Below are 25100 nucleotides of genomic sequence, written 5' to 3'. Positions count from 1 at the left end.
AAGGACCCCTATAAGTCTACTGAGCAACCTTACTCAGCTGGTGCAAGTCATGGGGAAGAAAGAAAACAGTTTCCCTCTCTGCCGCTGTAAGGGAATATCCTTGTCTCTCCTCAGCAGGTACATGAAGAAGAGCTTAAACACCAGAATGAGAAGATCTTGGATCTCCAGTCTCAGGTGGCCCAGAAGGAACAAGCTGCTGAACATTACAAGACACAGGTAGAAGAAGGGGAGCTGTCTCCCTCTGGGGCAGAAGTGTGGGGTGGGAGGGGAGAGAACCATCACCCTGGCTTCTACCCTGTATTAAACAGTCACAGTTAAGGCAAGCACTAAGAAAAGAAGTTCTGCCATTATAGGCCTCAAAATTCCATAGCTTAAAAAAATGGCAGCTGTTGAGCTAACAGACTGGCATATAAGACCTGCATGATGAGGTTTGCAAATGTGGGTGTGTGGAGGGTAAGTACACTTTGTGACGTTGCACAAGGACATGGCTGAGCAAGGGTCTCTTAAGGAAGCACCAGCCTTGGCTTCCGATGTCCCGGCTTTGCGGTTGTGCTTAACGGTTGCCTCACTTTTCCTCACCCCCTCAGATGGAGAAGGCCAAGACCCACTACGACGCAAAGAAGCAACAAAACCAGGAGCTGCTCGAGAGGCTGGGAGTCCTGGAGGAGGTGGAGAGGGAGAACGCGGAGCTGAAGGCCAAATCGGAGCGCCTTATGAAGGAGCAGCAGGATTTGGTGAGGCAGATGCAGGAGGCCCAGCTCACCTCCAAGAACCTCTGCAGCCTCGAGGCACAGGTAGGGCCGAGGGGCGGTGGCTGAGGAGGCAGGGTGTATGTCCACAGCAGGGCCCAGTCATTTTCATTCCAGGCCCTGCCCACCCATCTCTTGCAAGAAGGATCTGTGGGGTCCCTAGGGTTTTCTGTACCCCAGGGATAGGGAATATGTGGCCCTTGCAGGTGTTGCTGGGCTCCAACTCCCTCCTGCTCTAGCCAGGAAGCCAAAGGACCAGGGGTGATGGGCGCTGGAGTCCAACAACCTCTGGAGATCCATGGGTTCCCATGCTTAGTATATATAGCAACATATTTACCTGCAGCTGAAGTGAGGTGGACTTGGCCCAGTTCTTACGTAGATGCATGCAAAGAAACATTTAATTAGCCATTTTGGTTCTAGCGGGTCTCTTGACTTCCTTGGTGCGTGGCTTGCTCGTGGCACCTGCCCCTTACCGTTAACCAACCCAAACGCAGGTGGAGTTTGCAGATCGCCAGCTGCGAGAGCAGGGCAAGTTCCAGCTGGCCACAGATTCATTAAAAAGCCGCATCACCTTCCAGGAAAGCCCAGCCGACGTCAGCACAGACAGCCTGGACATGAGCACCAGCGACGAAGCACAGCCGCTCAACTCCACCAGGTACTGGCCCTCAGCTTAGAAGGCAAGCAGGCGGCTGCAGCAGAGCAGCTCAGCTTCCGTGCCAGATTTCTTTCCTCCTCCTCCTTCTTAGCTCTTTGATCGGCCATAGAGCAGAGGCTTCCCACCCTCGCAGCTCTAGGACCAAATGCATGTTTCCCCAAGGGTGGCCACTTGCAGGGTCCTTCATTTGGCAGGCCTGACAGTGAAGCAACTTTGGAGACACGGGTCGTTGTTGTTGTTAATTTTATACGCCACCCAACTGACTGGGTTGCCCCAGTCACTTTGGGCTGCTTCCAACATATTAAGACATAAAACACAGTAGTAAAACATCAGACATTAAACATTTCTAAAAGTCAGATACTTGTTTATTTCCTTGACATCTCATGAAGGGAGGGCATTCCGCAGGGCGGGTGCCACTACGAGAAAGCCCTCGGCCTGGTTCCCTGTAACTTCACTTCTCTCAGTGAGGGAACCACCAGGAGGCCCTCAGAGGAGGACCTCAGGGTCCAGGCTGAATGTTGGGGGTGGAGATGCTCCTTCAGGTATACTGGGCTGAGGTCGTTTAGGGCTTTAAAGGTCAGCACCAACACTTTGAATTGTATTGTGAAGACTTCTCAGCTTCCTTGTTCCTGGGAATGTGAAGAGAGGGTTCTGTGGTTGTGGCCTCCCTGCCAGTTTCATGACCCCCCCCCCAATCTCTTCACAGCAGGAGGTCTCGCCGTTCCACCTCCGAATCTGGGACAGCAGAGCCGTCCAAGGCTTCCCACCGGCTGCCTCGGAAGGTGGAGTCTCTGGAGAGCCTCTATTTCACGCCCATCCCCACCCGCACGAGGTCCAAACTGGAGAACAGCGTTAACTCCACGGGCGACATTTCCTTTGAGTCGGGGCGGAAAACACTCTCTGGCCGCCGGCGCACCACACAGGTCATCAACATCACCATGATCAAAGTAATGTGGGGGCCACCTAGGGATGGGAGCCAAGGTGTGGTGATGGTGGCTGTGGAGATAGGTGGCATCCAGGGCTGCTCAAATGTGCATCCTCCATAACCAGGTCCATCATACACTTTTAGCAGCCTGCTTCCCTGGGTGGGGGGACGAGCAGACGACCCCTGCTGTTAGCGGTGGATTCAGGAGAGATGGGAGCTGCCCTCTTGAGGTGGTTTACTAGGAACAAGGAGTGATGAATTTGAGCTAGCAGATGGTTTAAGGATTTGGAAGAGCTCCAAGACAAGCTCTCCAAGTGGGGTAAACAGGCAGTAAAGCGGCAAATGCACTTCCGTGTAATCGAGTGTAAAATGATGTATGTCAAGGCCAAGAACACAAGCTTCACCTACGCTCTCGTGGGGTCTGAGTTGACAGTGGTCATGAACGAGACCTTGGGGTCATAGTGGATAGCTTGATGAAGCTGTGGACCCGGTGTGTGGCAGCTGGGAATTGCTAGGGAAGAGAGGAAAGGAGTTGGAAATAAAACTGCCGGTGCCATAATGCCATGTTACAAACCTGTGGTGCAACCACATTTGGGATGCTGTGTACAGATCCTCAGAAAGGATATTGTAGAGCCGGAAAAGGTTCAGAAAAGGGCAACAAAAATAATCTAGGGTTTGGAGCAACTCTCGAGTGAAGAAAGAACGCAGCGTTTGGTGCTTGTTAGCTTACAGGAAAGCCGAGTAAGGGATAGGGGAAGACAGGGCAGAGGCGTCTAATATTCTGTCTGGTGATGGAGGTGGAGAGGAGCAGCTTAGCGGGTGGGGGCAGAGTTAAGCAGCACCAGCAGCTCCTCTTTATACTCACCCTCCTCTTCCTCCTCCTTGTGCTTCTACACAGAAACACGCTGAGCCGGAAACTCCCCAGAGTGCTGACGCCTCTTTCCTCAGTGTGCAGTCCGCTGCGTCTCAGAGCAGCAGCTCGAGCCAAGAGCCGGTCAAGACGCGCCTGCGTTCCGCATCCACTTCCTCCACCCGCTCCCTCGCCAGCCTCCCCTCTCAGGAATCCCTCACCAGGCTGGGCACCTCTTCCCCCAACAACACGGCATTGATGAGCCTGCCCGGCTATCGGCCTGCCACCCGCAGCTCCATGAGGCGCTCCCAGGCCGGAGGGGCCAGCTCTGGTGAGTGCTGGGGGTTGCGGCGGCAGGACTGGGGCAGCCTGCACCTTGGTGGGCCCCTCTAGACGACGTCCTGGACTACAACTCCGGAAAGCCCCCAGCCAAGCCCGGCTGGATGATGCTGGGCCAATGGGAGTCGTAGTCCAAAGCATCTGGAGGAGCAGAAGAAACTGGGCAAAGGCTGTTCTAGAGCGTCACCCTCTGTGCAGAACGCCAGTCAGCAGAGTGCAGCGATTGCTCTGGTGAATCTCAGAGGAGCCCAGTGAGCTCAGTGATCTACACAGAATCAGAGAATATGTTTGAAGAGACCCCAAGGGTCTTCTAGTCCACCCCCTGCACAGCAGGAACCACAACTAAAGAGTCCCACCTCTGTTTATGAGCCTCCAACAAGGGGAGCCCACCACCTTCCAAGGGGGTCTGTTCCATGGACAGACAACTCTTGCCCTCAGAATAATATAATAATAATAATAATTTATTACTTATACCCCGCCCATCTGGCTGAGTCTCCCCAGCCGCTCGGGGCGGTTTCCAACAGGAGTTTAAAAGTACATTAAAGCATCAGTCATTAAAAGAAAACTTCCTTAAACAGGGCTGCCTTCAGAAGGTTTTCCTGCTGGCTACATTTATTCTCCCTGCCCACCACCATTAGTCCACCATGCCTGACAGTCAGTAGCAGGCTAATAATAGTAGCAGCAGCAGCAGCAGCAGTAGTTTTATTATTTATACCCATCTACTCTGGGCAGCTTCCAACACATATAAAAACATAATAAAATGTAAAAGATTTTAAAAGATATCCAGATGTGTGTCAGGAGAGCTGTGTGTGTGTGTGTGAGAGAGAGAGAGAGAGAGAGTGTGTTGATGACCTGTCCCCTTGGGCATTTCTTAGCTTTCCCTTGTTGCTTTGCTCTTTGGTGTGAGTCTTCCAGAGTGAGACTTCCTCCCCCGGAGCCTGTTGGCAGACTGCCTGCTCCATGACTGTTTGTGGCCAGTGATGGCATGAATGTGAAGGTGGCACTGCTTGGCTCCTCCCTTCTAAAAAGCATCTCGTGGACAGCCCTCGCAACGCCTAGAATGGCCATACATAGAACAGCCAGCAGAGGGGGGACACGGGAGAGCCAGGATGGATAAAAGGAAGGGCTTCTTCACGCAGTGCATAATTAATCTGTGGAACTCACATCTGCGGAGGAAGTGAGAGCTACCAACTAGAACAACTTAAAATAAGATTGGACACATTCACAGAGGAGAAGGGTTGTCAGTGGTCCTGCTCTCCCTCCACAATTAGGGGAAGCAAGGCTTCTGAATGCCAGTTGCCTGTACCAGCAGGGTTCTTCCGAATGTTCTTTTGCAGTTGAGAAAGGCTGGCTCAATTAACTGTGCATGGGGTGCTCTGTTTTGCCCTCTTTCCTCTTCGTGCCCATGGAGTGGGTGGGGGCAGAGGAATCTCTTTGCAACCTCCTTCCTTGATTGGGATCACTGTTGTCGATTATCTTGCGGAGAGCCACTTGGGGTGCCTCCCTTCTGTGTGGCTGGTGATGCAGCCTAGGAAGTGAGCAGCTGACATCCTCCCCTGTCGCTCCCCCCCCCCTTCTCAGGGCGCAGCAGCTTCTACATGGGCACCTGCCAGGAGGAGCCGGAAGTGCTTGACGACTGGAGCCGCATTGCTGAGCTCCAGCAGCGCAACAGGATCTGCCCACCTCACCTGAAGACCTGCTACCCCCTGGAGTCTCGGGTGAGTGTCGCCAAAGGGCCAGCTAGTCCTGACTCCCACAGCAGCTAGTGATATGTTTTCAAGGCCAGGGAGGGCAGGGGGTGGGGATGCAATGCCTGCTCTTGCTGCTGATTTAGTCAACGCCAGGAGAATTCTGTGAATGGAAAATTGGATTCTGCAATGGAGAGGGGTTTCGGAAGAGTGTGAAAGGGGTGCATAGACAGGGTTGGTGAGCGGAGCAAACAGGGGTGCTAGTCCCTCGTATGTGCATGTAAATCCTGCTCAGTCCTGGTCAATAGACACCTGGGGAGCTTCCTCCCCTGTGCATTTTGGGGGCTGTTCCACTTTTGTAGCAGGCTCAGTGCACACAAAGAGCCTCCGTCTGATGACCGTACTGCTCCTCTTCCTCACCTGCCAGCCATCCCTGTCACTGGCCACCATCACAGATGAGGATATGAAGACGGGGGACCCCAGAGAGACCCTCCGCCGTGCCAGCATGCTGCCCTCCCAGGTTTCCGAGGGCCCAGCCACCCGTCGCAGCACCCTGAGCTCCGCAGTGGCCGCAGGGGGTATTGCCACTCGGCAGCAGAGGAAGCGCATTTCAGATGAATCCCACCAGGCTGCAGGGACCCCTGAGGTGAGTGGCAGTGGCTCTGCGGCACATTCAGCTGGCCTGAACCCCTTTCAAGCTGGGCGGGGTGGGGATATGGGGGAGGGTTATTATGGGAGTATCTGGTATGCCCAGCGTGTAATGGGGCAAGTTTGCCTGTGTCTTCTAGGGCAGGTGCTGGTGGGGTCCAGGGACCCTTCAGTCCCTCTGGGATTGCAGCTCCCATCATCCCTGAGAGTTGGGTGTGGCTGGCTGTGGTCGCTGGGAGTTGCAGTCCAGCGACATCTCCTGCTCCCCATTTCTCAGCTGCCCACCTTGGCGGGGAGATGAAAGGCACTGTTGTATTTTGCTCAGTCGCATCAGGTCTCAACTAATCTCTCCTCCACACATCCCTTTTCTCCGTTCAGTCCAAGAAATCTGCCAGCTGTTTCCCACGGCCCCAGACTCCCAAACTGCGGAGCGAGGAGCACAAGCACAGCACTCATGCGGGAAGCAAGAAGGACAAAGCCCAGGCAGCCAACAAGCAGGTAAGGAAGCCTCGGAGCCTCTTGCTCTTCCATCGGGCTGGCAGAGCAGGGCGCAGGGAGCCTCTGAGGCTGCGGCATTGCTGAAGCAGAGCAGGCTGCGAGACCACCCCTACTCAGGCAGGGAAGTTTTTAAACAAAGGTTGGATGACCACCTGTCAGGGATTCTTTAGCTGTGATTCCTGCGTTGCAGGAGCTTGGGGTCCTTCGAGCTTTACAGCTCTGTGGTTCTACAAAGTATGATCTCTCCTTTCTGCCTATCTATACACAAACACCAGACTACCACACACACAAACTCAATCTCTCCCTAGCTTCAGACACAGGCCTGGTGCTTCTCTGCATTGATTATAGTAACTGGGGGGGGGGTGGAGGAGGCGGTATGCCAAGGAATGCGAACTCTTCTCTTGAGTTCCCTTGCCGTGGAGATGAGAGAGCACAGAAGTGCTGCTGAGGTCTCCTGATTCTCCTGACTCCTTCCCCTTTCCCTGCAGCCCAACAGGCGCCAGTCGATGGCCTTCAGCATTCTGAACACTCCGAAGAAGCTGGGCAACAGCCTCCTGCGCCGGGGGCCCAACCGCAAAGTGACTCCCAAAAGCTCCCCCCGGAGCAGCAGCCGGAGATCCCCGAGGGCAGCGTCATCACCTAAGGGCAAGGTAGGAGGGAGAAGGGGCCTTCCCACGAGTCTCTCGCTCCCAGCATCCCCTTGGAGCAAGCATGGGCGGGAGAGAGATTTTGCCTGGAATGTGAGCCTGCATTTTAGTGTATTTAGATATATAGTCTGGTGGAGCCATGGGTCTGGGACTCCTTGGAGCACAGAAGGCGGTTTGCCCGCAAAAGAACACCGGAAGAGGCTGCTGGATCAGGCCAATGGCCCATCCAGATGCCTGTGGGAGTCGAGCAAGGGCTGGGTCCATTGCTCAGTCGTAGGATCGGGCACCCCCGCGTGCCAGGCCTGACTCCCCATCCTTTTGCTCCTTCAGGTCTCACGGGCTGCCAGAGCAGGCTGGCCTCTCCTTGTGCAGTGCGAGCAGGCCTGTATGGAACCTCTTCTGGCTGGGTCACACCAGGGGCAGCACGGACCCCCCCTTGGGCTGCCATCCCCTCCCCTCCCACTGGTGGTGTGTGGTTTCTGGGTTTTGCAGCACCTGTCCTGGGTGTGGGACTCTGCCCTTGCCCGAGGGGCCGACTTCACCTGCTGTCTTCTTCCTGATCTGCTGCCATGCAGAAGAGTGATGAGAGCCGCTCATCGTTCTCATAAGACTGCAGAGTTCAGCTTGGGTTTATCAAATCTGAGGGGCGGGGTGGGGGAATGAAGCCGCAGCGCCCCATCTTTTTTGTCCTCCTCTCTGGGTTTCCAATTAAGAGGCATGGCAAAGCAAGGCAGCTTCCTCAGGCAGCAGACTTTGGTGCCCTTGAAGGTGGCACGCTGGGAGGATTGTCCCCATGGGGCAGGAGAGCAGTGGGGTTGGCACGAGAGTTCTGCCCAAAGCTGCCCTTGATTCGGTGGGGCTTGTACAGGAGAAAATCCCAGAGGATTGTAGAAACAGTGGGATGGGGGGTCCCAATTAGATCCTTCTGCCTTTTGCGCTTCTAAAATCCCAGCAGGAGCCATTGAGCCCACCCAACTCCTGTCTTCTTTTTCCCTTCCTGCAGGCGAACTCCAGGTCCACGAGGAACAGCAAGTTCTAACACCGTTTTTCCTGGCCGAAAACTCCCCCGCCTGCCGCATCTCCCCAGAAGGAAGGGAGCCAGGTGCCAAGGCCCCCCAGTCTCTGCTACCAGCTGAGCCTCCAGCAGCCTTCCTCCCCCTCCTGGTCTTCCCTCCCAGCTCTGACGTGGCCTGAGAGCCCATCCCCAGCCTTTTGGTCAGGATGCCAACTGGTGCACGGACTCTTCCCCCGCCCCCTGGTTTCCACATGATGGTGGGTGGTGAGCCTCCTTGGCTGAGAGATTGGGGAGGGGGCTTTCCCCTCTGTGATGATGGCGTGTCGAGGGGGATGGGACAGTCTCCAAACCATTCCAGGGTCTGGCCCTTAATACCAGCCACTGTTCCATCAGGCAGGAATCATCAGTGCTTGGCAAAGGAGGACTAGGCTGGCTGTATTTTACGCTCCCAGGGAGGCAGTGTCATAATGTTGACCACCTTTGCCAATGCAAGACCCCCTCCTTAAGCACCCAGAGTGGCACCTCCTATTGAGAAGCTAGGTCCCCCTCTCCTGACCCCCCCCCGACGAATGCTCCCTCCCTTTCACGCTGAGTAAGGGCAGGCTCTCTCTGCTTGCCTCATTGGCGCAGTGAACTGCCCAAGGCACCGAAGTCGGAGATGTTTTCCCCACCTGGCTCTCCTTTCCACTTGTAAGGCGACCCTCTTCCCAGCCTCCTTGGTTCTTAAAAAAAAACCAAAACCCAATTGTAAAGCAAGGGCCAGCAGACTAGAGATTTGGGGTGGGAAGCTTCTGTCAGACATTGAGGACTAGTCGCTTACTCATTACCAGAAGCAGTGGAGGGAAACACATTTCTCTCCTGTGGAAAACTTTGCCCTGGTTGTCATAGAGTCATGTGCCTGCTTCCTGGTGATGTGAGAAATCCTTTGGGAGCTGGGGTGGCTTTTGTGCAAGGGGGTGTTAAAAAATAAATCCCTTGAGCCTGGCTAGAGGAGGAATCATTCCCTGGAGGAGGTGGGAGCACCAGCTGCCTGAAGGGCCCCTCGCTGGTGGCTGGGCTGGAGGAGGAGGAGGAGAAAGCTCCATTATGTACAGGCTGTGCATTCTCACCCTCCCCTTATTCCGCAGGCTTTACTTAGCTGTGTTGCTTTGTATTGTACTCTGTAGGCACTGGCATGGAGTGGGGCAGGGGGGAGGCCTCACTGCAGTGTCCCTCCTGAAAAGGGGGCGGAGGGATGCGTCGGTGCCCATGCCTGGATCTTGGGGGGCACAATCCGGCCGGACCTTTTCCTGCAGATGCTCCATCAGAGTGCACAGGAGCTGTGCAAAGGCCCCCGCTTCGGTTCCCTTCCGTGGGCAAGTGTCCCACAGCGGGGCTTGGCCCTCAGGAGAGCCTCGCTGGATCTCCCTGGTGAGCTGTTTCCTGGACTGGGGGGAAACTGGGACACTGCCTGAGGGTGCTCCCACCGCCACCACGCGCAGCCCTCTAATACTCGCCTTTGTAGAGAAATTAGCAATCAAATGTGTCATTTTAAATAATGTTTCTACTTGTAAATAAATGGTATTTTTCTCCCAAAAAACAGTGGCTTGGAGATGTTTCCTCCTGCTTTGAGTGTAGCGGAGGGAGGGCACAGCCCAGAAAGAGGCTTTCGGTCTAAGGTCAGAGCATTAGGGCCAAGAGGTATGAGGAGCTGCCTCTGAGCTTTTTGGACAAAGTGCATTTTCTCTCAGCACTTTTGAGTTTCCACAAAGCTCCAATCCCCCAAACCCTTTAAAGGTGGCTTTTATTGAAAACTTTGGCACAGGACAGAGTCCGCCAGTGTCCCTGCTGAGCAAGTCCTGTTCCAAACCTACTCCCACCTGAGGCAAAACAGCCCCTTCCTTCTGGGGCATTAAAATAGCGCTGCCTCCCCCAGGAAAGTGCTGTCCAGCAGCCAGAGGAGCAGCCCTGGCCATTCACTGGGGACAGGCAGCAGCCACATTGGGAGGCGGGGAGATACTTGGAGAGTGGTGGATAATGGCATGGACTTGATTTTCAACTGAGTAACAAGGTGCGCTGAGAAGGGCTGCAGTCGGTGGCTGCTGCATAGTGAGGGCAGTGGAATTCTGTGTGTGCCAGTCAGCTTTAGGTACATTTTAAAATAGAATTGTAGAGGTGGAAGGGTCTAGCCCAACTTCCTGTAATGTTCTCAATCACTGCCTGACGGTCAGATGGTGGGATGCAAAAGGCCCTAAAAGGGTGACGGTCCTATTGCTTTCCTAGGCGGCTTTTGTTGGCCCCGGAGGAACATGGGAGGATGGATCCCTGGCCTTTCAAGAGAAAGTACACCTCGCCTCTCCAGACCAGTGTCGCTTCTCAAGGTTTAGTTTCTGTTAATTCACCCTTCTCCCTTGCTCCTCTGAGGCAGTCCTTCGTAGAAGGCCCAGTCAGACCTCATGGCAGAAGGAAAGCAGAAGCAGAGTTGTGGGTCATCAGGTGGTTGATCTAACCAGCCTCTTCTGGCAGCTATATGCGAGTACAGTGGTACCTCGGGTTAAGAACTTAATTCGTTCTGGAGGTCCGTTCTCAACCTGAAACTGTTCTTAACCTGAAGCACCACTTTAGCTAATGGGGCTTCCTGCTGCAGCCACAGCAAGATTTCTGTTCTCATCCTGAAGCAAAGTTCTTAACCCGAGGTACTCTTTCCGGGTTAGTGGAGTCTGTAACCTGAAGCGTCTGTAACCCGAGGTACCACTGTATTCAAAAAGCACATGAGCTAGGACGGGACTCTGCAAGGCCCTATAGTTCAGTGTGTCACCCCCCACAAGAGCAGAGCTGTCTCTGCCCCCCCACCTGGGGCCTGCCTGACTCCTGACAGTGGGACAGAGCCCTTTGCCACCCCTCCCCACATGAGTGGTCCAGTAGGATTTTGTGGCCTCTTAAAGTTGCTTAGAGCCAAGAGGGTTGCATTCTCTATTCCTTGCCTCATCCAGGTTGTCCACCCCGAAGTCAGGCTGAAATAGACACAAACACCTGAGACAGGTACACCTACCACCACCCTGTCTGTTTTGTGGTCCAAAGGCAGGGCCTCTTTCCAGGGAAGGCGCTGCCCAGTTTTGCAGGAGCAAAACCTCAGAGGAGGATCTTGGTGCAAGGGAGAACATGGGGCTCCCTTGTCCCCGACTCCTACATCTTTCTAAGACCAAACTAGCCCTGTGCGATGGGCCCGGCCCCCAAACTGGAAGCCAGCGAGAACAGCATTTCACGTATGAATTAAGCCTGTGCATATCTGCAGTCCAAAGAGGACCTTAGCTCAGTGATGGAGCACATCCTCCACCAGGGGAAGGAGCTTGGGATGCGAAGCTACTTAAAAGCGTCGTATTTCAGGCTCCTCCTGGGAGTGGAGGCGAGACGACGAAGGCAGCAGGAAAAACCAGCGGCAGCAGTCCACTTGTTCAAGCTGGAACTTAAAGAGGATACCTCTAGCTTTTATTTAACACAGTTCTACATACTGCTTGGAGCTATATAGGTCAGGTTTAAAATCCTCCAGGAATTTTGCTACCTTTCCCGTGCCCTCAATGTCCCATTTGTTTTCCTTCTTCCTTGAGGAATGAGGTCTCCTTTCTTCCTCGGGAGTGGGTGGCTGGAGGTGGCAGAGGAGGTGCTGCCTGGAGCAGAGAGAGAGGTTGCGTGACCCAACGGAGAGCAGAAGCAACCGGAAACTGGTCACCCAGCAGCCACGACGCTTGCTCTTCTCCCATCCCTCGGCTGCTGTGCCACACCGCTGCCCTCCTGCCTCTTGTGTCCCTGCGGAACCGCGAAATACAGAAAGAGGGTTGGTTTTCAGAGCAGCTACTGTGTGTAGCACAAGATGCCACAGGCCTGAGCCCACCTCGTCAGATGTAGGGAGGAGGCGATTTCTCCTGTACCTACAAAGCAAGCTTTCCCCCAACATGGGGCTGATGGGAGTTGTAGTTCAAAACGCCTGGAGGGCACCAGGTTGGGGAAGCCTGGCTATTATACCACTGTACAGTAATACCTTGGTTCTCAAACTTAATCCGTTCCGGGAGTCCGTTCGACTCATGAAACGGTTTGAAGAGCAAGGTGCCACTTTCAATTGGCTGCAGGAGCTTCCTGCACTCAATTGGAAGCGGTGTCGGACGTTCAGCTTCCGAAAAACGTTAGCAAACTGGAAGACTCACTTCTGAGTTTGCAGCGTTCGGGAGCCAAGCTGTTTGGGAACCAAGGTACCACTGTATACATAAAGGAAGAAAAATGGGTTGCAGGGGCTTAAATGACCCATTGGGTGCCTTCCAACACTACAATTCTCTCTCTTTCTCTCATACACAAACTCTCTCTCTCTCTCTCTCTCTCTCTCACACACACACACACACACACATGCGCATGCAAGCCACTTTGTGGGCATTTTTTTAACAAGTGGTGTATATTTTGGGGGAAATAATGAGGCCACATGTCAGGCTGTAGGCCTGTGTCAGTACAATGCAGAGCGTCAGAGGAGTGCAAGATCAACTCAGTGCTGGCGTAACTGGCTCAAATCTTGTCGGAGAAAGCCCTGCTACCCCACCTGGGACTGCCAACAATTGCAGCTGCCTCTTTGCTGGAGAGCATCTCTCAGAATCGCCCATAAACAGGCACAAAGGTGGGGCCTTGCCGTTTTTGAGTCAACAGGGAGAAGGGGGACCCTGAGCTGCTGCCACCTTAACAAGATGACAAAACCTGTTTTGCATTTAGAATTGTAGAGTGGGAAGGGACTGTCAGGGGCCATCTAGTCCTAGCCCCAGCAGTGCAGGAATCTCAGCTAAAGTATCTCTGGCAGGTGGCCATCTGCTTAAAGACCTTTACATCTGGAAAGCCTGGGGACAGCGTTGCTGTGAGTGCCCAGCAAACACTTTTGCATAATGCATGCTCCTTGCTGCAACAAGGTTCTTCCGCTTGGAGAGAAATGTGGTGCTTCACAGGTTCAGTCCTTCCTCTTCTAGGCAGGGCCTCGCGCTCACAGTTCTTGCACACAAGCAATTGGAAGGTGCAGAGAGTTTAGGGGAGCTGCCTGTTTACCTCCGAAGCTCTTGTTCAAAAGTCCTTAGGTGCTGCTGCTGTCGATCTGCTCTGGGACTTTGCCAGGCTGATTCCTGAAACGCGGTTTCGGCTTCCAGGTGACAGCCTTTCGTGCTGCGCCTGCTGGATCGAGGATGATGCATTCAAATCTTGTGTTCTGTATCTTCTTTGTGAAGGTGTTGATGATCAGCTCCCGTTTCAGGGACAGGCCTACGCCCTTGGCTTTCTCCCTGGGGTAGGGAAGAGAAAGAAGGCAGAAAATAAGTTGGAAGGGGGACAGCGGATCTTAGGAGAGAACGAGATGGGGAAAGTGTGTGCCTTTATTTAGTGCTGGTTGCATGAAATTTATACACTGCTTGGTTCTGGGAAAGCCTCAGAGGCTGACAAAAACAGCAACACGGCGGGATTATTAGCAAAAACTTTAAATTGTTGGGAAAAGTTTGAAGCCAGCAATGACCTAAAAAACACATGGGCGTTCTAAACATTCTGGGTGGATGTCTCTAAACAAAAATGTTTTCTGCAGAGGCCCAAAAGAGCACATCTCTGCCTGGCATCAATAGGCAGGGAGTTCCAGAGTGCAAGTGCTAGCACACTAGAAGACTGATTTCTTACAAATGCAGAACAGGTATAATGTACACCTGTAACACTGCCAGTTCCACAGATCGATGCAGTCGAACGGGCACCTGGATGCTTTAGTTGAGATTCCTGCATGGCTGGGGGTTGGACTAGATGTCCCTTGGGGGTCCCAACTCTGATTCTATGTGGGGTAAGGTGATCTTGCAAGTAACTGGTCCCAAGTTATTATGGGCTTCATATACACCTAAGAACATAAGGAGAGTGCAGAGTGAGGCCAGTGGGCCACCTAGCCCAATCCTTTGATCTCAAAGTGGCCGAGCAGATGTCTGCGGGAAGCCAGCGAGCAGGATCTGAGCCCAAGAGCCACTCCCCTCCCGTAGTTTCCAACAACTAGTGCCCAGAAGTATCGCTACCTCCAGCTGTGTAGACAGAGCAATAGCCATTGTGGCTGGTAAAGGTAAAGGGACCCCTGACCATTAGGTCCCGTCATGGCCAACTCTGGGGTTGCGGCGCTCATCTCGCTTTATTGGCCAAGGGAGCTGGCATACAGCTTCCGGGTCATGTGGCCAGCGTGACTAAGCCGCTTCTGGCGAACGAGAGCAGCGCACGGAAACACCGTTTACCTTCCCGCTGGAGTGGTACCTATTTATCTAATTGCACTTTGACGTGCTTTCAAACTGCTAGGTTGGCAGGAGCAGGGACTGAGCAACGGGAGCTCACCCCGTCGTGGGGATTCGAACCGCAACCTTCTGATCGGCAAGTCCTAGGCTCTGTGGTTTAACCCACAGCGCCACCCGCGTCCCTTCATTTTGGCTGGTAGCCGTTGATAATTGGACCACCTTGAACGTGGCCAGGTGTAACAGCAGAGGCAGGTCCTCCGAAAACCGCAGGCTGCTGCAGGTGCCACATGGAAATGCTGGACCCCAAGCAAAGCATCTCCTTGTGGCCCCAAGAGTTGGGCTCATGGGGAAACCATGGAAGACCATTTCCCCTACTTTCCGTCCATGAGAGGCTGCCTTCGAGGGGAGTCAGCCAGCTGCTCCATTGAGCTCTTCTGACCAGCAGCAGTCGCTCTTCATGGGGTCAGAAGGGAAGGGGTTTCCAGCTCTCTCTAGAGGGGCTGCCACTGGGGTCTGAACCTGGCACCTTCTGCATGCAAGGGCGGTGCTCTGACATTTCAGAACCATAGAACTGCAGGGTTTTTTTGCAGGGGGGGGGAATCCCAAGGCCCATCTAGCCCAACTCCTTGCAGTGAAACGGACCGACTGCTGGGTCCCCTGGAAGCCGCAGGGTTTACTCACTCAGTGCGCCCCTCGCTCACTTCTCCACCTGGGTACAATTCCGACACAAACTGGCCGTTGGCCAGCCAGTACATGATGCCACTGTCTTCGTAATCTGTGTAGCCCTCGCACAGGATGCGGATCTGTTTTCCTGAAGAGGAGGAGAGACCACATGGAGTCACCCGGCAGGGTCCGAAAGGAAGGCCAAATGGCCACCCCTTTGGAGGGAGTGGTTCTGGAGGACCAGGCACATGGCGCATGAAATTACTGGGGTGCAGTTTAAATTCTGTTGCAGCATTCGAGGAACTTCAGTAATAGTTGCAAGGTAGATATAAGAAATTAGATATATTAAGAAATAGTTTAATTATAAAAGTGTGTATTGGCAATAAGTAATATGAAATCGAAATATGGAATAGATGGGAGGTTGGGTCTTTAGTGCTAAGACCAATTTATGTTTTATTGTTGGTTAAGAAAATTATGTGTCTATGGTTATTCCTGTGTGTAATTCGGTATTTGTGTTTTCTCTTTCTTTTTGTCTTGCTGTATTAATTTTAAACAAAAGAAAGAAATTACTGGAGTGCAGAGGGTAGACTACACACCTGTGGGGATCTGGGCAATCTTGAATGGACACTGAGAAAGCAAAGGGTGTGTGTGTGTGTGCTGGCCAGACAGAAGCCCTCTTTGTGGGGGGTGGGGGTCCGGCTGGTTTCAATAAATGCCTTGTAGGGAGAACACTGGCAGTGAGCGCGCCAAGTCTCCTCTGCCCCCCAAATGACTGTTCTCCATACCTTCCAATCTGAAGGTACCAGAAGTCTCCTTTAAATTGGGGGGGGGGCTAGCAGGCTCTCCCAGCTTCCCCCACCCTCTGGAATACAAGTTCCAAATGGCTGCCCAGGTGTGGGCAAATATATAAGAGGGTGCTGGATCAGGCCAATGGCCCATCTGGTCGAGCATCCTCTTCTCACAGTGGCCAACCAGCTGCCCCGATGGGAAACACACAAGCAGGTTTCAAACACAAGATCCCCCTCCCCTCCTTCAGAAGCATTGATTCCCCCTGTAGGGGAACCAGAGCAAAGCCAGCCTGACTAGGAGCCATCGATAGCCCTCTCATCCTCCATGAGTTCATCCAATCCTGCTTTAAATCCATTCAAGTTGGTGGCCATCACTGCCTCCTGTGGCAGGGAGTTCCACAGTTTAACTACGTGCTTCATAAAGACGTCCTTTCTTTTCTCTCTCCTGAGTCTCCCAACATCCAGCTTCATTGGGTACCCACAAGCTTGCTGCTTGTGGGCCCCTTTGAGGTACCTGCTGGATTTGAGGCAATATTCCTTGTGCAAAGAAATCATTCCCTGTAGGGGCTTTAATCCTTCTGCATCTAAATATCGGGAGTTCTCCAAGGAGAGGCTGACCGATTCTTCCTGACAAGTCTTGCGCTCTATACTAAGGACGACTCCAGCTGCTCCTGGTGAGTCTTGGAGGGGCAACCTTCATGTTCCTGGGGGGTGGGCAAAGGTTCCCAAAGCTAGGCTTCATTGGCTATCGTCCCTCCATGGACCAATCGTTCCCCCGGACCCACAGCACCCCTCTCAAGCCGGTCTGACTTGCTTGTGCAAAGTGGGCAGGACTCACCGCAGGAAGGCTTCTGCACGACAAGGTCAGAAGAAATGTGTGGCTGCACATTTGCGGCTGCATCTGAAAAGAGAAAACTCTTGAAGAGGCTCCCTGGGACCCTTGATAAGCCTTTTCTGCTGGTGCAGACGGATGACCACCTAACCTCCCCGAGATGACCGGTGTGTGGTTTCAGATGGAGAACCACGACTTGACCTGCTTATTGTATTGCAAAGAAGAGAGCGCTTTCTGAAAGGTGCAAAGGCATTCAGGCCACACACCCCTTGAAGGCATCCTGAGCATGTTGGCAGACCACCACTGCCCCTTACCATCTGGTTCCCAAGCGCTGGCCAGCCCTGTGCCACGAGAGCCTGCGGAACAGTCTGCTCAGGGATTGGTGGACAGTTTCTGCTTGGCTCTCCCCTTGCATTTAACATCTGTGTCAGAGTTCCATGCTCTGGTGTCGCACCCACTGTTGGCTCTGGAGTCTGGATTAGGCCCCTGCCTCAGCCCCACCAAAGAGCCAACAGGCTCTTTGTTCTGGGTAGAATTGGAAGGGGCTTCCAAGAGTCATCCAGTCCAACCCCCCTGCGAGGCAGGAATCTCAGCTAAACTGGGCCAAACAAACAAGATGAATTTTAACAGGGAGAAATGTAAAGTATTGCACTTGGGCAAAAAAAATGAGAGGCACAAATACAAGATGGGTGACACCTGGCTTGAGAGCAGTACATGTGAAAAGGATCTAGGAGTCTTGGTTGACCACAAACTTGACATGAGCCAACAGTGTGACGCGGCAGCTAAAAAAGCCAATGCAATTCTGGGCTGCATCAATAGGAGTATAGCATCTAGATCAAGGGAAGTAATAGTGCCACTGTATTCTGCTCTGGTCAGACCTCACCTGGAGTACTGTGTCCAGTTCTGGGCACCACAGTTCAAGAAGGACACTGACAAACTGGAACGTGTCCAGAGGAGGGCAACCAAAATGGTCAAAGGCCTGGAAACGATGCCTTATGAGGAACGGCTAAGGGAGCTGGGCATGTTTAGCCTGGAGAAGAGGAGGTTAAGGGGTGATATGATAGCCATGTTCAAATATATAAAAGGATGTCACATAGAGGAGGGAGAAAGGTTGTTTTCTGCTGCTCCAGAGAAGCGGACACGGAGAAATGGTTCCAAACTACAAGAAAGAAGATTCCACCTAAACATTAGGAAGAACTTCCTGACAGTAAGAGCTGTTCGACAGTGGAATTTGCTGCCAAGGAGTGTGGTGGAGTCTCCTTCTTTGGAGGTCTTTAAGCAGAGGCTTGACAACCATATGTCAGGAGTGCTCTGATGGTGTTTCCTGCTTGGCAGGGGGTTGGACTCGATGGCCCTTGTGGTCTCTTCCAACTCTATGATTCTATGTTTCTATGAATCTCTGGCAGATCCATACACCCCCCCCCACCTCTGCTTTAAACTCTCCAGTGAAGGAGAGTCCACCACCTTCCAAGGGAGTCCGCTCCACATTTGAACAGCTTTAACCACCAGGAAATTCTTCCTGGTGTTTAGTCAGGGTCTCCTTTCTTGCCCTTTGAATCCCTTGGTTTGGGTCCCACCCTCTGGAGCAACAGAAAACAGGCTTGCTCCACCTGCCCTGCGGCAGCCTAAACATACCCAACTCCTTCAACCGTTCCTCACAAGGCTGGGTTTCCAGACCAAAGGTGATGGAGACCCTCTGGAAAGGTCTGGCTGTGAACGTTGTGGGGCAGCTGATCCCTGACTGCTAATCACTCACTTTTAAAAGGCCAGTGGGGGGTTTTAAAGGGAGGGGGTGTTTAGTTAGAGGGTTATCTCCTCCCACTGGCCACTTTGCCTTACCTTGGAAGGAGGCGCCGCTGCAGATCAGGGCCAAGAGCAGGCAGTGTGCCTGGGGGCGGAGGCCTGGAAAGAGAGCGGGGGGGGGGGGAGGGAGAGAGAGAGAGAGAGAGTTAGCATGTGCAGCCAGCAAGAGTCTCCGCCAGCTCATTGCTTGGCCCTGGAGCCCTGCACCCCAAGGGAACCTCTCCCCAGCTCACAAGGTGCAAAGCGTTCCTTCGCACGTCGTGAACCTTGGGAACTGCCTGCTGCAGGATGCTGCAATGGCCGCTGGCTTAGATGGCTTTGACGGGTTAAGAGAGAAAGGAGGTGGTCTAGCCATGGTCTAGCCATGTGCCTGGTTGCCGAATGGCAGTGGCTGGAGCACAGGTTGGGGCTGAGCAGCAAAAGTGCTGCTTTGAGGCATCTGAAATGCCTGCCTGCAAAGATCTGCTTCTTTCCATTCCTTTGCCTGTTAGCCTCCTTGTACCACAAAGGCTAGCAAAGACAAACTTGCCAACAAAGGTCCGTATAGTTAAAGCCCAGTAGTGATGTATGGAAGTGAGAGCTGGACCACAAAGAAGGCTGATTGCCGAAGAATGGATGCTTTTGAATTATGGTGCTGGAGGAGACTCTTGAGAGTCCCATGGACTGCAAGAAGATCAAACCTCTCCATTCTGAAGGATATCAGCCCTGAGGGCTCACTGGAAGGACAGATCCTGAAGCCGAGGCTCCAAGACTTTGGCCACCTCATGAGAAGAGAAGACTCCCTGGAAAAGACCCTGATGTTGGGAAAGATGGAGGGCACAAGGAGAAGGGGACGACAGAGGACGAGATGGTTGGACAGTGTTCTCGAGGCTACCAGCATGAGTTTGACCAAACTGTGGGAGGCAGTGGAAGACAGGAGTGCCTGGTGTGCTCTGGGGGGGTCACAAAGAGTCGGACACGACTAAACGACTAAACAACAACAACCACAAAGGTCTCAAGGTGACGTACGGCAGATGCAAAACAAAAGCAAAGCATGAGTGCCAGAGGTCCTAAGACGTAATAGAATGCAAAAAGTGACCAAGCGCTTAGTTCCCAGCAAGGGATTCCTTCCTCTCCCTCTGAGGGGGGCAATCAGGCCAAGAGGAGCCCAGCGTATCCCCTGTCACACTGTCCCCAAGGCCACCACTGGGCCAGCTGTATAGCACCTCGGCAGAAAGGCAAGGTGGAAGTGCAAGGAATAAATAAACGAGTAAATGCAGGCATAAAATGAATGGACAAATTATTATCTTCATCGCTACTGCACCACGTTGAAAATGACCATTCACAAATGCCCCCATAGAACAAAATTGTAAGGGACCCCAAGGGTCATCTAGTTCAACCCCCTGCACTGCAGGAACATACCCTCTAACATTTCCCTGATGAAAATAGAGAAGGATGATTTTACTGTTCATACCCGCACATCTTACTGGGTTATCCCAGACACTCTGGGCAGCCTCCAACATATATAAAAACACTTTAAAACATTTTAAAAAAACCGTTCCCTATACAGGATTGCCTTCAGATGGCTCGGGAGTCAGATAACTCCATACCTTCCAACATTCCTCCAATGAAAATAGGGACGTCCTAAGGAAAAGTGGGACACTCTGGGATGAAATCAGAAACCAGGACGGCTTCTCTAAATCAGGGACGTCCCTGGAAAATAAGGACGCTTGGAGGGTCTGCAGGAATGAACAGCTCAAGAATCCCTGACCGAGACCCAGCTCCCACTGCTGAACATCTCTTCCTGTCAGAAGTTGCTTCCTACTGCTTAGTCGGAATCTCCTTCCTTGCCATTTGGATCCCTTGGTTCGGATCCTTCCCTTTGGAGCAGCAGAAATCTAGCTTGCTCCATCTTCCCCCTGGAAGGCATCTGAAGATGTCTCTCCTGCCTCCTCTCCGTCTCCTCCATTCCAGGCTCAGCATCCCCAGCTCCCTCAACTGTTCCTCACAAGGCTTGGTTTCCCTCAGAGAACTACAGTTCCCAGCACCCTTTGCAAACCACAGTTCCCAGGATTCTTCAGGGAAGTTGGGCTTTGAAGGTGCGCAGCCTCGGTTTGAGGCGTACAGAGTTACACTTCAAGAAAGAGGGAAAATCCCCTTGGACCTGCAGCTGCTTCCTCCCTTTTTCCGGTGCCTCTGAAGGGGCACGTCCGTGTGGGCGCAGATGGCGCCACTGAGGCTGCAGAGAGTGTGGCTAAGAAGCCTTGGCAGAGGCGGCGGAGGTGGCTGGCTCCCTACCTGTGGCTGAAGACATCCTCTTCTTCCTCTTCGCAAGGGGGGTGTCTGAGCGGAGGGAGAAGGAAGAGCTTTATACATCTGGTTCCTGAGTCACAAAGGAAAGCCCGGCCTCCCACCCACATGCCCCCAGCAGACAAAACAAAACCAAACAAAATGCCACATTCTTCACCAAATATTTTAAATTGTTTTTAAGCATGGTTTAGAGCAGGGGTCAGCAAACTTTTTCAGCAGGGGCCGGTCCACTGTCCCTCAGACCTTGTGGGGGGCCGGACTATAATTTTTTGGAGGGGGAAATGAACAAATTCGTATGCCCCACGAATAACCCAGAGGTGCATTTTAAATAAAAGGACACATTCTACTCATGTAGAACTGTCCATGGGCTGGATCTGGCTCCTGGGCCTTAGTTTGCCTACCTATGCATGGCCTAGAGGTACCCATAAAATCTGCAGCACCTGTTTTTAACTAAAAGCTCTTTAATACTTCCAGGAAACCTGACAACTTCTCGTAAGACGTGGTCTGTCCCTTTCCCAGCAGCACAGGAGCCTGAGAGCACCTGGCCCTCCTGTGATTTCCAGGAACTGGCATGCGGAAGCATCGCTGCCTCTGACTGGCGAGGCAGAACAGAGCCCTCCAGGCTAGGAGAGGTTTAGGGAAGTTTTTGATGTCTGACGCTGTGTTGTTTTTAATATTCGATTGGAAGCTGCCCAGAGTGGCTGAGGAATAAATAAATTATTATTATTATTATTATTATTATTATTATTATTATTATCATTTATCTTCTCTGTGAATTTCTTTAAGACCATGGTTCAACTGTGCGCTGCATGAAAAAGTCCTCTCTTTCCTCTGCCCTGAATCTTCGAACATTCGGCTTCTTGGGATGCCCACAAGTTCTGGTGGTCCACAAGAGAGGGGGGAAAGCTTTTCTCTACCCTCTTTCTCCATTCCATGCATAATTTGCCAACTTCCTATCATGTCGCCTCTTCTCTAAACGAAGATTACCAGTTTGTTTTTTCAATGAATCTGGGGACACTTTTCAACTTCCTATTAAATAGATAGATTTTGTCAGGGGACTGATTTGTAAATCCGGGGACTGTTGCCGGTAACCTGACTCAAAACTAAAAAGTCTCAAATGCTGCAACCTTTCTTCGCAGGGGAGTCCCCCGGGATTCCAGTGCTATTCTTCAAGAGAAAGCGGTGCCAAAACTCTCCCTGAATGCCTCCCTTGTTCTCTTAGACTGGCAATGGCACCCACCTGAGAGGGTGGGGAGGAAAACCCTGCCTGGATCGTTTCAGTTGCCCTTTTCTGAAGTCCAGTTTGTTTTCTACTGTTTAGTGAATTTCGTCTGTTTTTGTAAATAGGTAACATCCAGGCATGCCCTTTCTCAATGTCTCCGCTCAAAAAGAGGGCTGAAAGAGAGTTGGGGGGAAAGGTTTCCTTGCATGGTGAAGCAGGTGGGGTGCAGAGGTCCTGGGGTGCTTTTGGGGGTCAGCACAGCATGTCTGCGTTCCAGCCTCTCTGCCCCCTGTTAGGATATAATTCCATTCCACCTTAAAAGGGTACAGGCATGAGTGTTGTGTGTCACGTGGCTGTTTATTTCCAGCACAGTCTGCTGGGAACTTCCGTTTGTATATAGCGTTTGTTGTTGCTGTTTTGCTGGAGGCGAAGGGAAGCAGACATGTGAGGGGGCAGCCCCCCCCCCAAAGAAAGTTGATGGGCATTGCTATTCAAATGGTGGGAATCCATAGCAGTGACCAGAGCATAGCTGTCAACTTACAGATTTGAAAATAAGGGACCAGCAGCCTTGAAAATAAGGGGCCAGCAGCCAAAATAAGGGATTTTAGTCAACCAGCTGAAATACGAAGTTAAAAGGGACCAGATAATTTTGGAGAGCAGCGCCAGTTTTTAGCCCTTCGTTTCCAGAGGTTGCTGCTCAAGACACCAGCCGATGAAACACTGCAATTAAATAACTACAAGCAGCAACCACTTTTCACGCAAAACAAAGTCCAAGCTACGAAGATGCTGCTGCAGTTCTGTATCTTTTCTCTCGTGCTCCATCTGCAGCTCTCAGTTCCATCAGGCGGGGCGGGAGGAAGGGGGGGGGGGAATAGCGCCCGAAGTAAACCTGCAGATCAGACCATCTATGCTAGTTGTTATGTACTGAGTTGAATAGGATCCAAACTGCAGCAGTCTGATTGGTCCTAGAACAATAGGATCCAAAAGACAGCAGTCTGATTGGTCCTAGAACAATAGGATTCAGAATGCAGCAGTCTGATTGGTCCTAGAGCAATGCAGCAGTATGATTGGTTGGCAGGAACCACCCAATCATGCTCCAGATAGAAGTGAATCCACAACCTGATTGGCTTACAGTAGAATTCCGGAATTAGCCAATCATGTGCAGCCCATTGTGTAAATAATGTATATAAAGCAGATACTTTGAGGGGACTTTCATTCATTCCTCCTCACCACTATGAGCTGAATAAAGAGCATGAAATCACTTTGCGACTGTATATTTCACTAGTCTACCACTACAAATCTATGGGAGAAGCGCTTGCGGTCCTTCCTCCACTTTCCCCCAATATGGTTAGCCCTTGGAACACCTGCCCACGACTCCACCTCCTCCTTTCTCTATGGTTGCCCTCGCTCTCCTCTCAAGGCTCCTCATCAATTCATAGACCATGCCAGGCTGCCCATCTCATCCGGGTCCTTCGGCGGTGCAGCCGCAGTATGGCCTAGTGGGAGCGGTGGCGCCAGGCAGAGGGGAGGTCCCAGGCAAGACGCTCAGTTCAGTGGCCGCAAGGAGGATGGCGGCGGAAGGGCCGGAGGCTCCAGCCAGTCCCAGCAGGGAGGGGCTCCCGGGGGCCGAGGCTGGTGAGAGGAGGCCAGAGGGGGGCGGGCCGGGCAGCCAAGCAACACAGTTGGAGCCTCCCTCTTCCCTGGCCGGCAGGGAGGGAGGGAAAGGAGCTGCTTCCTTTGAAACCTGGGAAATTTAAGGGACATCATCAATCCGGGACAGCAGCGGGACACGGCGCTGGTATAAGGGAGTTTCCCGCCAAATAAGGGACGGTTGACAGCTATGCCTCTCTGCCCCCTGTTAGGATATAATTCCTTTCCACCTTAAAAGGGTACAGGCATGAGTGTTGTGTGTCACGTGGCTGTTTATTTCCAGCACAGTCTGCTGGGAACTTCCGTTTGTATATAGCGTTTGTTGTTGCTGTTTTGCTGGAGGCGAAGGGAAGCAGACATGTGAGGGGGCGGCCTCCCCCCAAAGAAAGTTGATGGGCATTGCTATTCAAATGGTGGGAATCCATAGCAGTGACCAGAGGAGGAATGGCCACTGGGAGGAGCACAGAGAACTATGCTGAACAAAGGCTTGTAAATACTGCTTACACATGACTCTGACCGCCTCTTCCACTGTGCGAAGATTTATTCACTCTGCTGATAGAGTGTGCACGGCCTCTAAATGTATCTGAGGCTCATGTCGCTGTTTGATGCTGTTCCAAGGGAGACCGGTGATCGCCCGGCTGCCGGCTGGTGGCCTGCCTGGTGCCCCCATCTCCCCGGCAGTATCCCAACACCCCCACGACGCGCCAGTGAGTCCAAAAAGGACCAGACAAACCTGATGTTCGTTCTTTCAAGGAGTTCCAGGAAAATTTTGTGGATTGCTGATCCTTCAAAAGCCGACTTGGACTTCCCCCTTTCCTGGAAGCGGCAGCACAACACCACATCTGCGCCTCTCAGTTTTGCTTTACATTTCCGCTGGCATTGCTAAGTCATGGGAAACCCATTTGAAGACACAGATTACACTAATAATCCGAAAAATCTTAGCCCTAGATGGTGCAGGGGGGAAAACCCTGCACAAGCTCAGAATGAATGTGATGTCTGGTGGGAAAGACTGCTGGCTCTTTCTCAACTTTTGTGCTGAGCTAGATATAGCGCCAGGTGAGCTTCTGGTGCAAAGGATTTCTGTTTTCTTTAGATAAGCCCTTTCTCACTCACTGCCCGCCTCGCCAGGAGTTCTGGTTTCGTTCTTGAGCTCCGGACTGCAGAAAGTGCTTTTGTCCGAAATAAAGCCCTTCAGTCCACAACTGACCTGGAGTTGGAGTTCCCTGCACTGACTCTGGGTAACTGTTCAGATTCCCACCTGCCAACCCTAGGAGTCAAGGGGTTTTCGCCCCCCATAAAATATTTGAGGGGGCCGCCCCCCCCCAAAAAAGTTGATGGACATTGCCATTCAAATTGTGTGAATCTAGCAGTGACCAGAGGAGGAATGGCCACTGGGAGGAGCACAGAGAGATGGAATGCCCTGGTGCGTCTACCTTAGTGAAACTGGACACCTTCATCTGCCCCAGCTGCAACCAAACATGTCTCTCGCTTTTCAGTTTCTACTACAGCCACAGCAGGTGCTATAACTCCCCAATGATTTGACTTGACCCCCTGAAGGTGCACTCCTTCGTTGTCTCCCAAGACAGTG

General features: G+C 52.5%; 2 protein-coding genes across 36 annotated transcripts in view; one reads left to right on the top strand and one right to left on the bottom strand.

The window, feature by feature from the left end:
• NUMA1 (nuclear mitotic apparatus protein 1) overlaps nt 1-9593 on the top strand; it is a 70584-nt gene extending 60991 nt beyond the window's left edge. For 5 of the 34 annotated variants that reach the window (XM_083609511.1, XM_083609487.1, XM_083609485.1 and 2 more), the window contains 10 exons: nt 118-216; nt 588-794; nt 1244-1404; nt 2111-2351; nt 3228-3510; nt 5100-5236; nt 5634-5852; nt 6233-6352; nt 6841-7002; nt 8003-9593. In XM_083609511.1, the coding sequence (XP_083465637.1) occupies nt 118-216; nt 588-794; nt 1244-1404; nt 2111-2351; nt 3228-3510; nt 5100-5236; nt 5634-5852; nt 6233-6352; nt 6841-7002; nt 8003-8038 (1665 nt within the window). In that variant the 3' untranslated portion in view covers nt 8039-9593. Of the gene's footprint in view, nt 1-114; nt 217-587; nt 795-1243; nt 1405-2110; nt 2352-3227; nt 3511-5099; nt 5237-5633; nt 5853-6232; nt 6353-6840; nt 7003-8002 lie in introns of all 34 variants that reach the window. The other 29 variants (XM_083609503.1, XM_083609494.1, XM_083609504.1 and 26 more) reach the window with 14 other exon arrangements.
• A 1850-nt stretch (nt 9594-11443) lies between these two features.
• IL18BP (interleukin 18 binding protein) lies at nt 11444-24820 on the bottom strand. Of its 2 annotated transcripts, none has more exons than XM_083610207.1 (7): nt 24246-24820; nt 20629-20673; nt 18388-18450; nt 16555-16617; nt 14947-15076; nt 13070-13299; nt 11444-11800 (listed from the first exon to the last, which is right to left on the bottom strand). In XM_083610207.1, exons 1-6 carry the CDS (start codon nt 24352-24354, stop codon nt 13095-13097), a joined length of 615 nt encoding a protein of 204 aa, XP_083466333.1. In that variant the 5' UTR covers nt 24355-24820; the 3' UTR covers nt 11444-11800; nt 13070-13094. The 2 variants fall into 2 exon arrangements, with proteins under 2 accessions (XP_083466333.1, XP_083466334.1); XM_083610208.1 differs by lacking the exon at nt 24246-24820 and adding an exon at nt 21042-21294.
• Nucleotides 24821-25100: the final 280 nt, after the last annotated feature.

Source organism: Podarcis filfolensis (genome assembly GCF_964270895.1).
Source record: "Podarcis filfolensis genome assembly, chromosome: 4".
Taxonomy (NCBI): domain Eukaryota; kingdom Metazoa; phylum Chordata; class Lepidosauria; order Squamata; family Lacertidae; genus Podarcis; species Podarcis filfolensis.
Note: the sequence above shows the minus strand (reverse complement) of the source record. Positions and strands in the feature narration are given on the sequence as shown.

Coding starts and splice junctions, on each gene's coding strand:
- IL18BP (XM_083610207.1), bottom strand. CDS start 24,354: ATGTGGTGTTGTGCTGCCGCTTCCAGGAAAGGGGGAAGTCCAAGTCGG. Junction 18,451..20,628: donor GAGGATGTCTTCAGCCACAG/GTAGGGAGCCAG, acceptor CTCTCTTTCCAG/GCCTCCGCCCCCAGGCACAC. Junction 15,077..16,554: donor CGTGCAGAAGCCTTCCTGCG/GTGAGTCCTGCC, acceptor CCTCCTCTTCAG/GAAAACAGATCCGCATCCTG.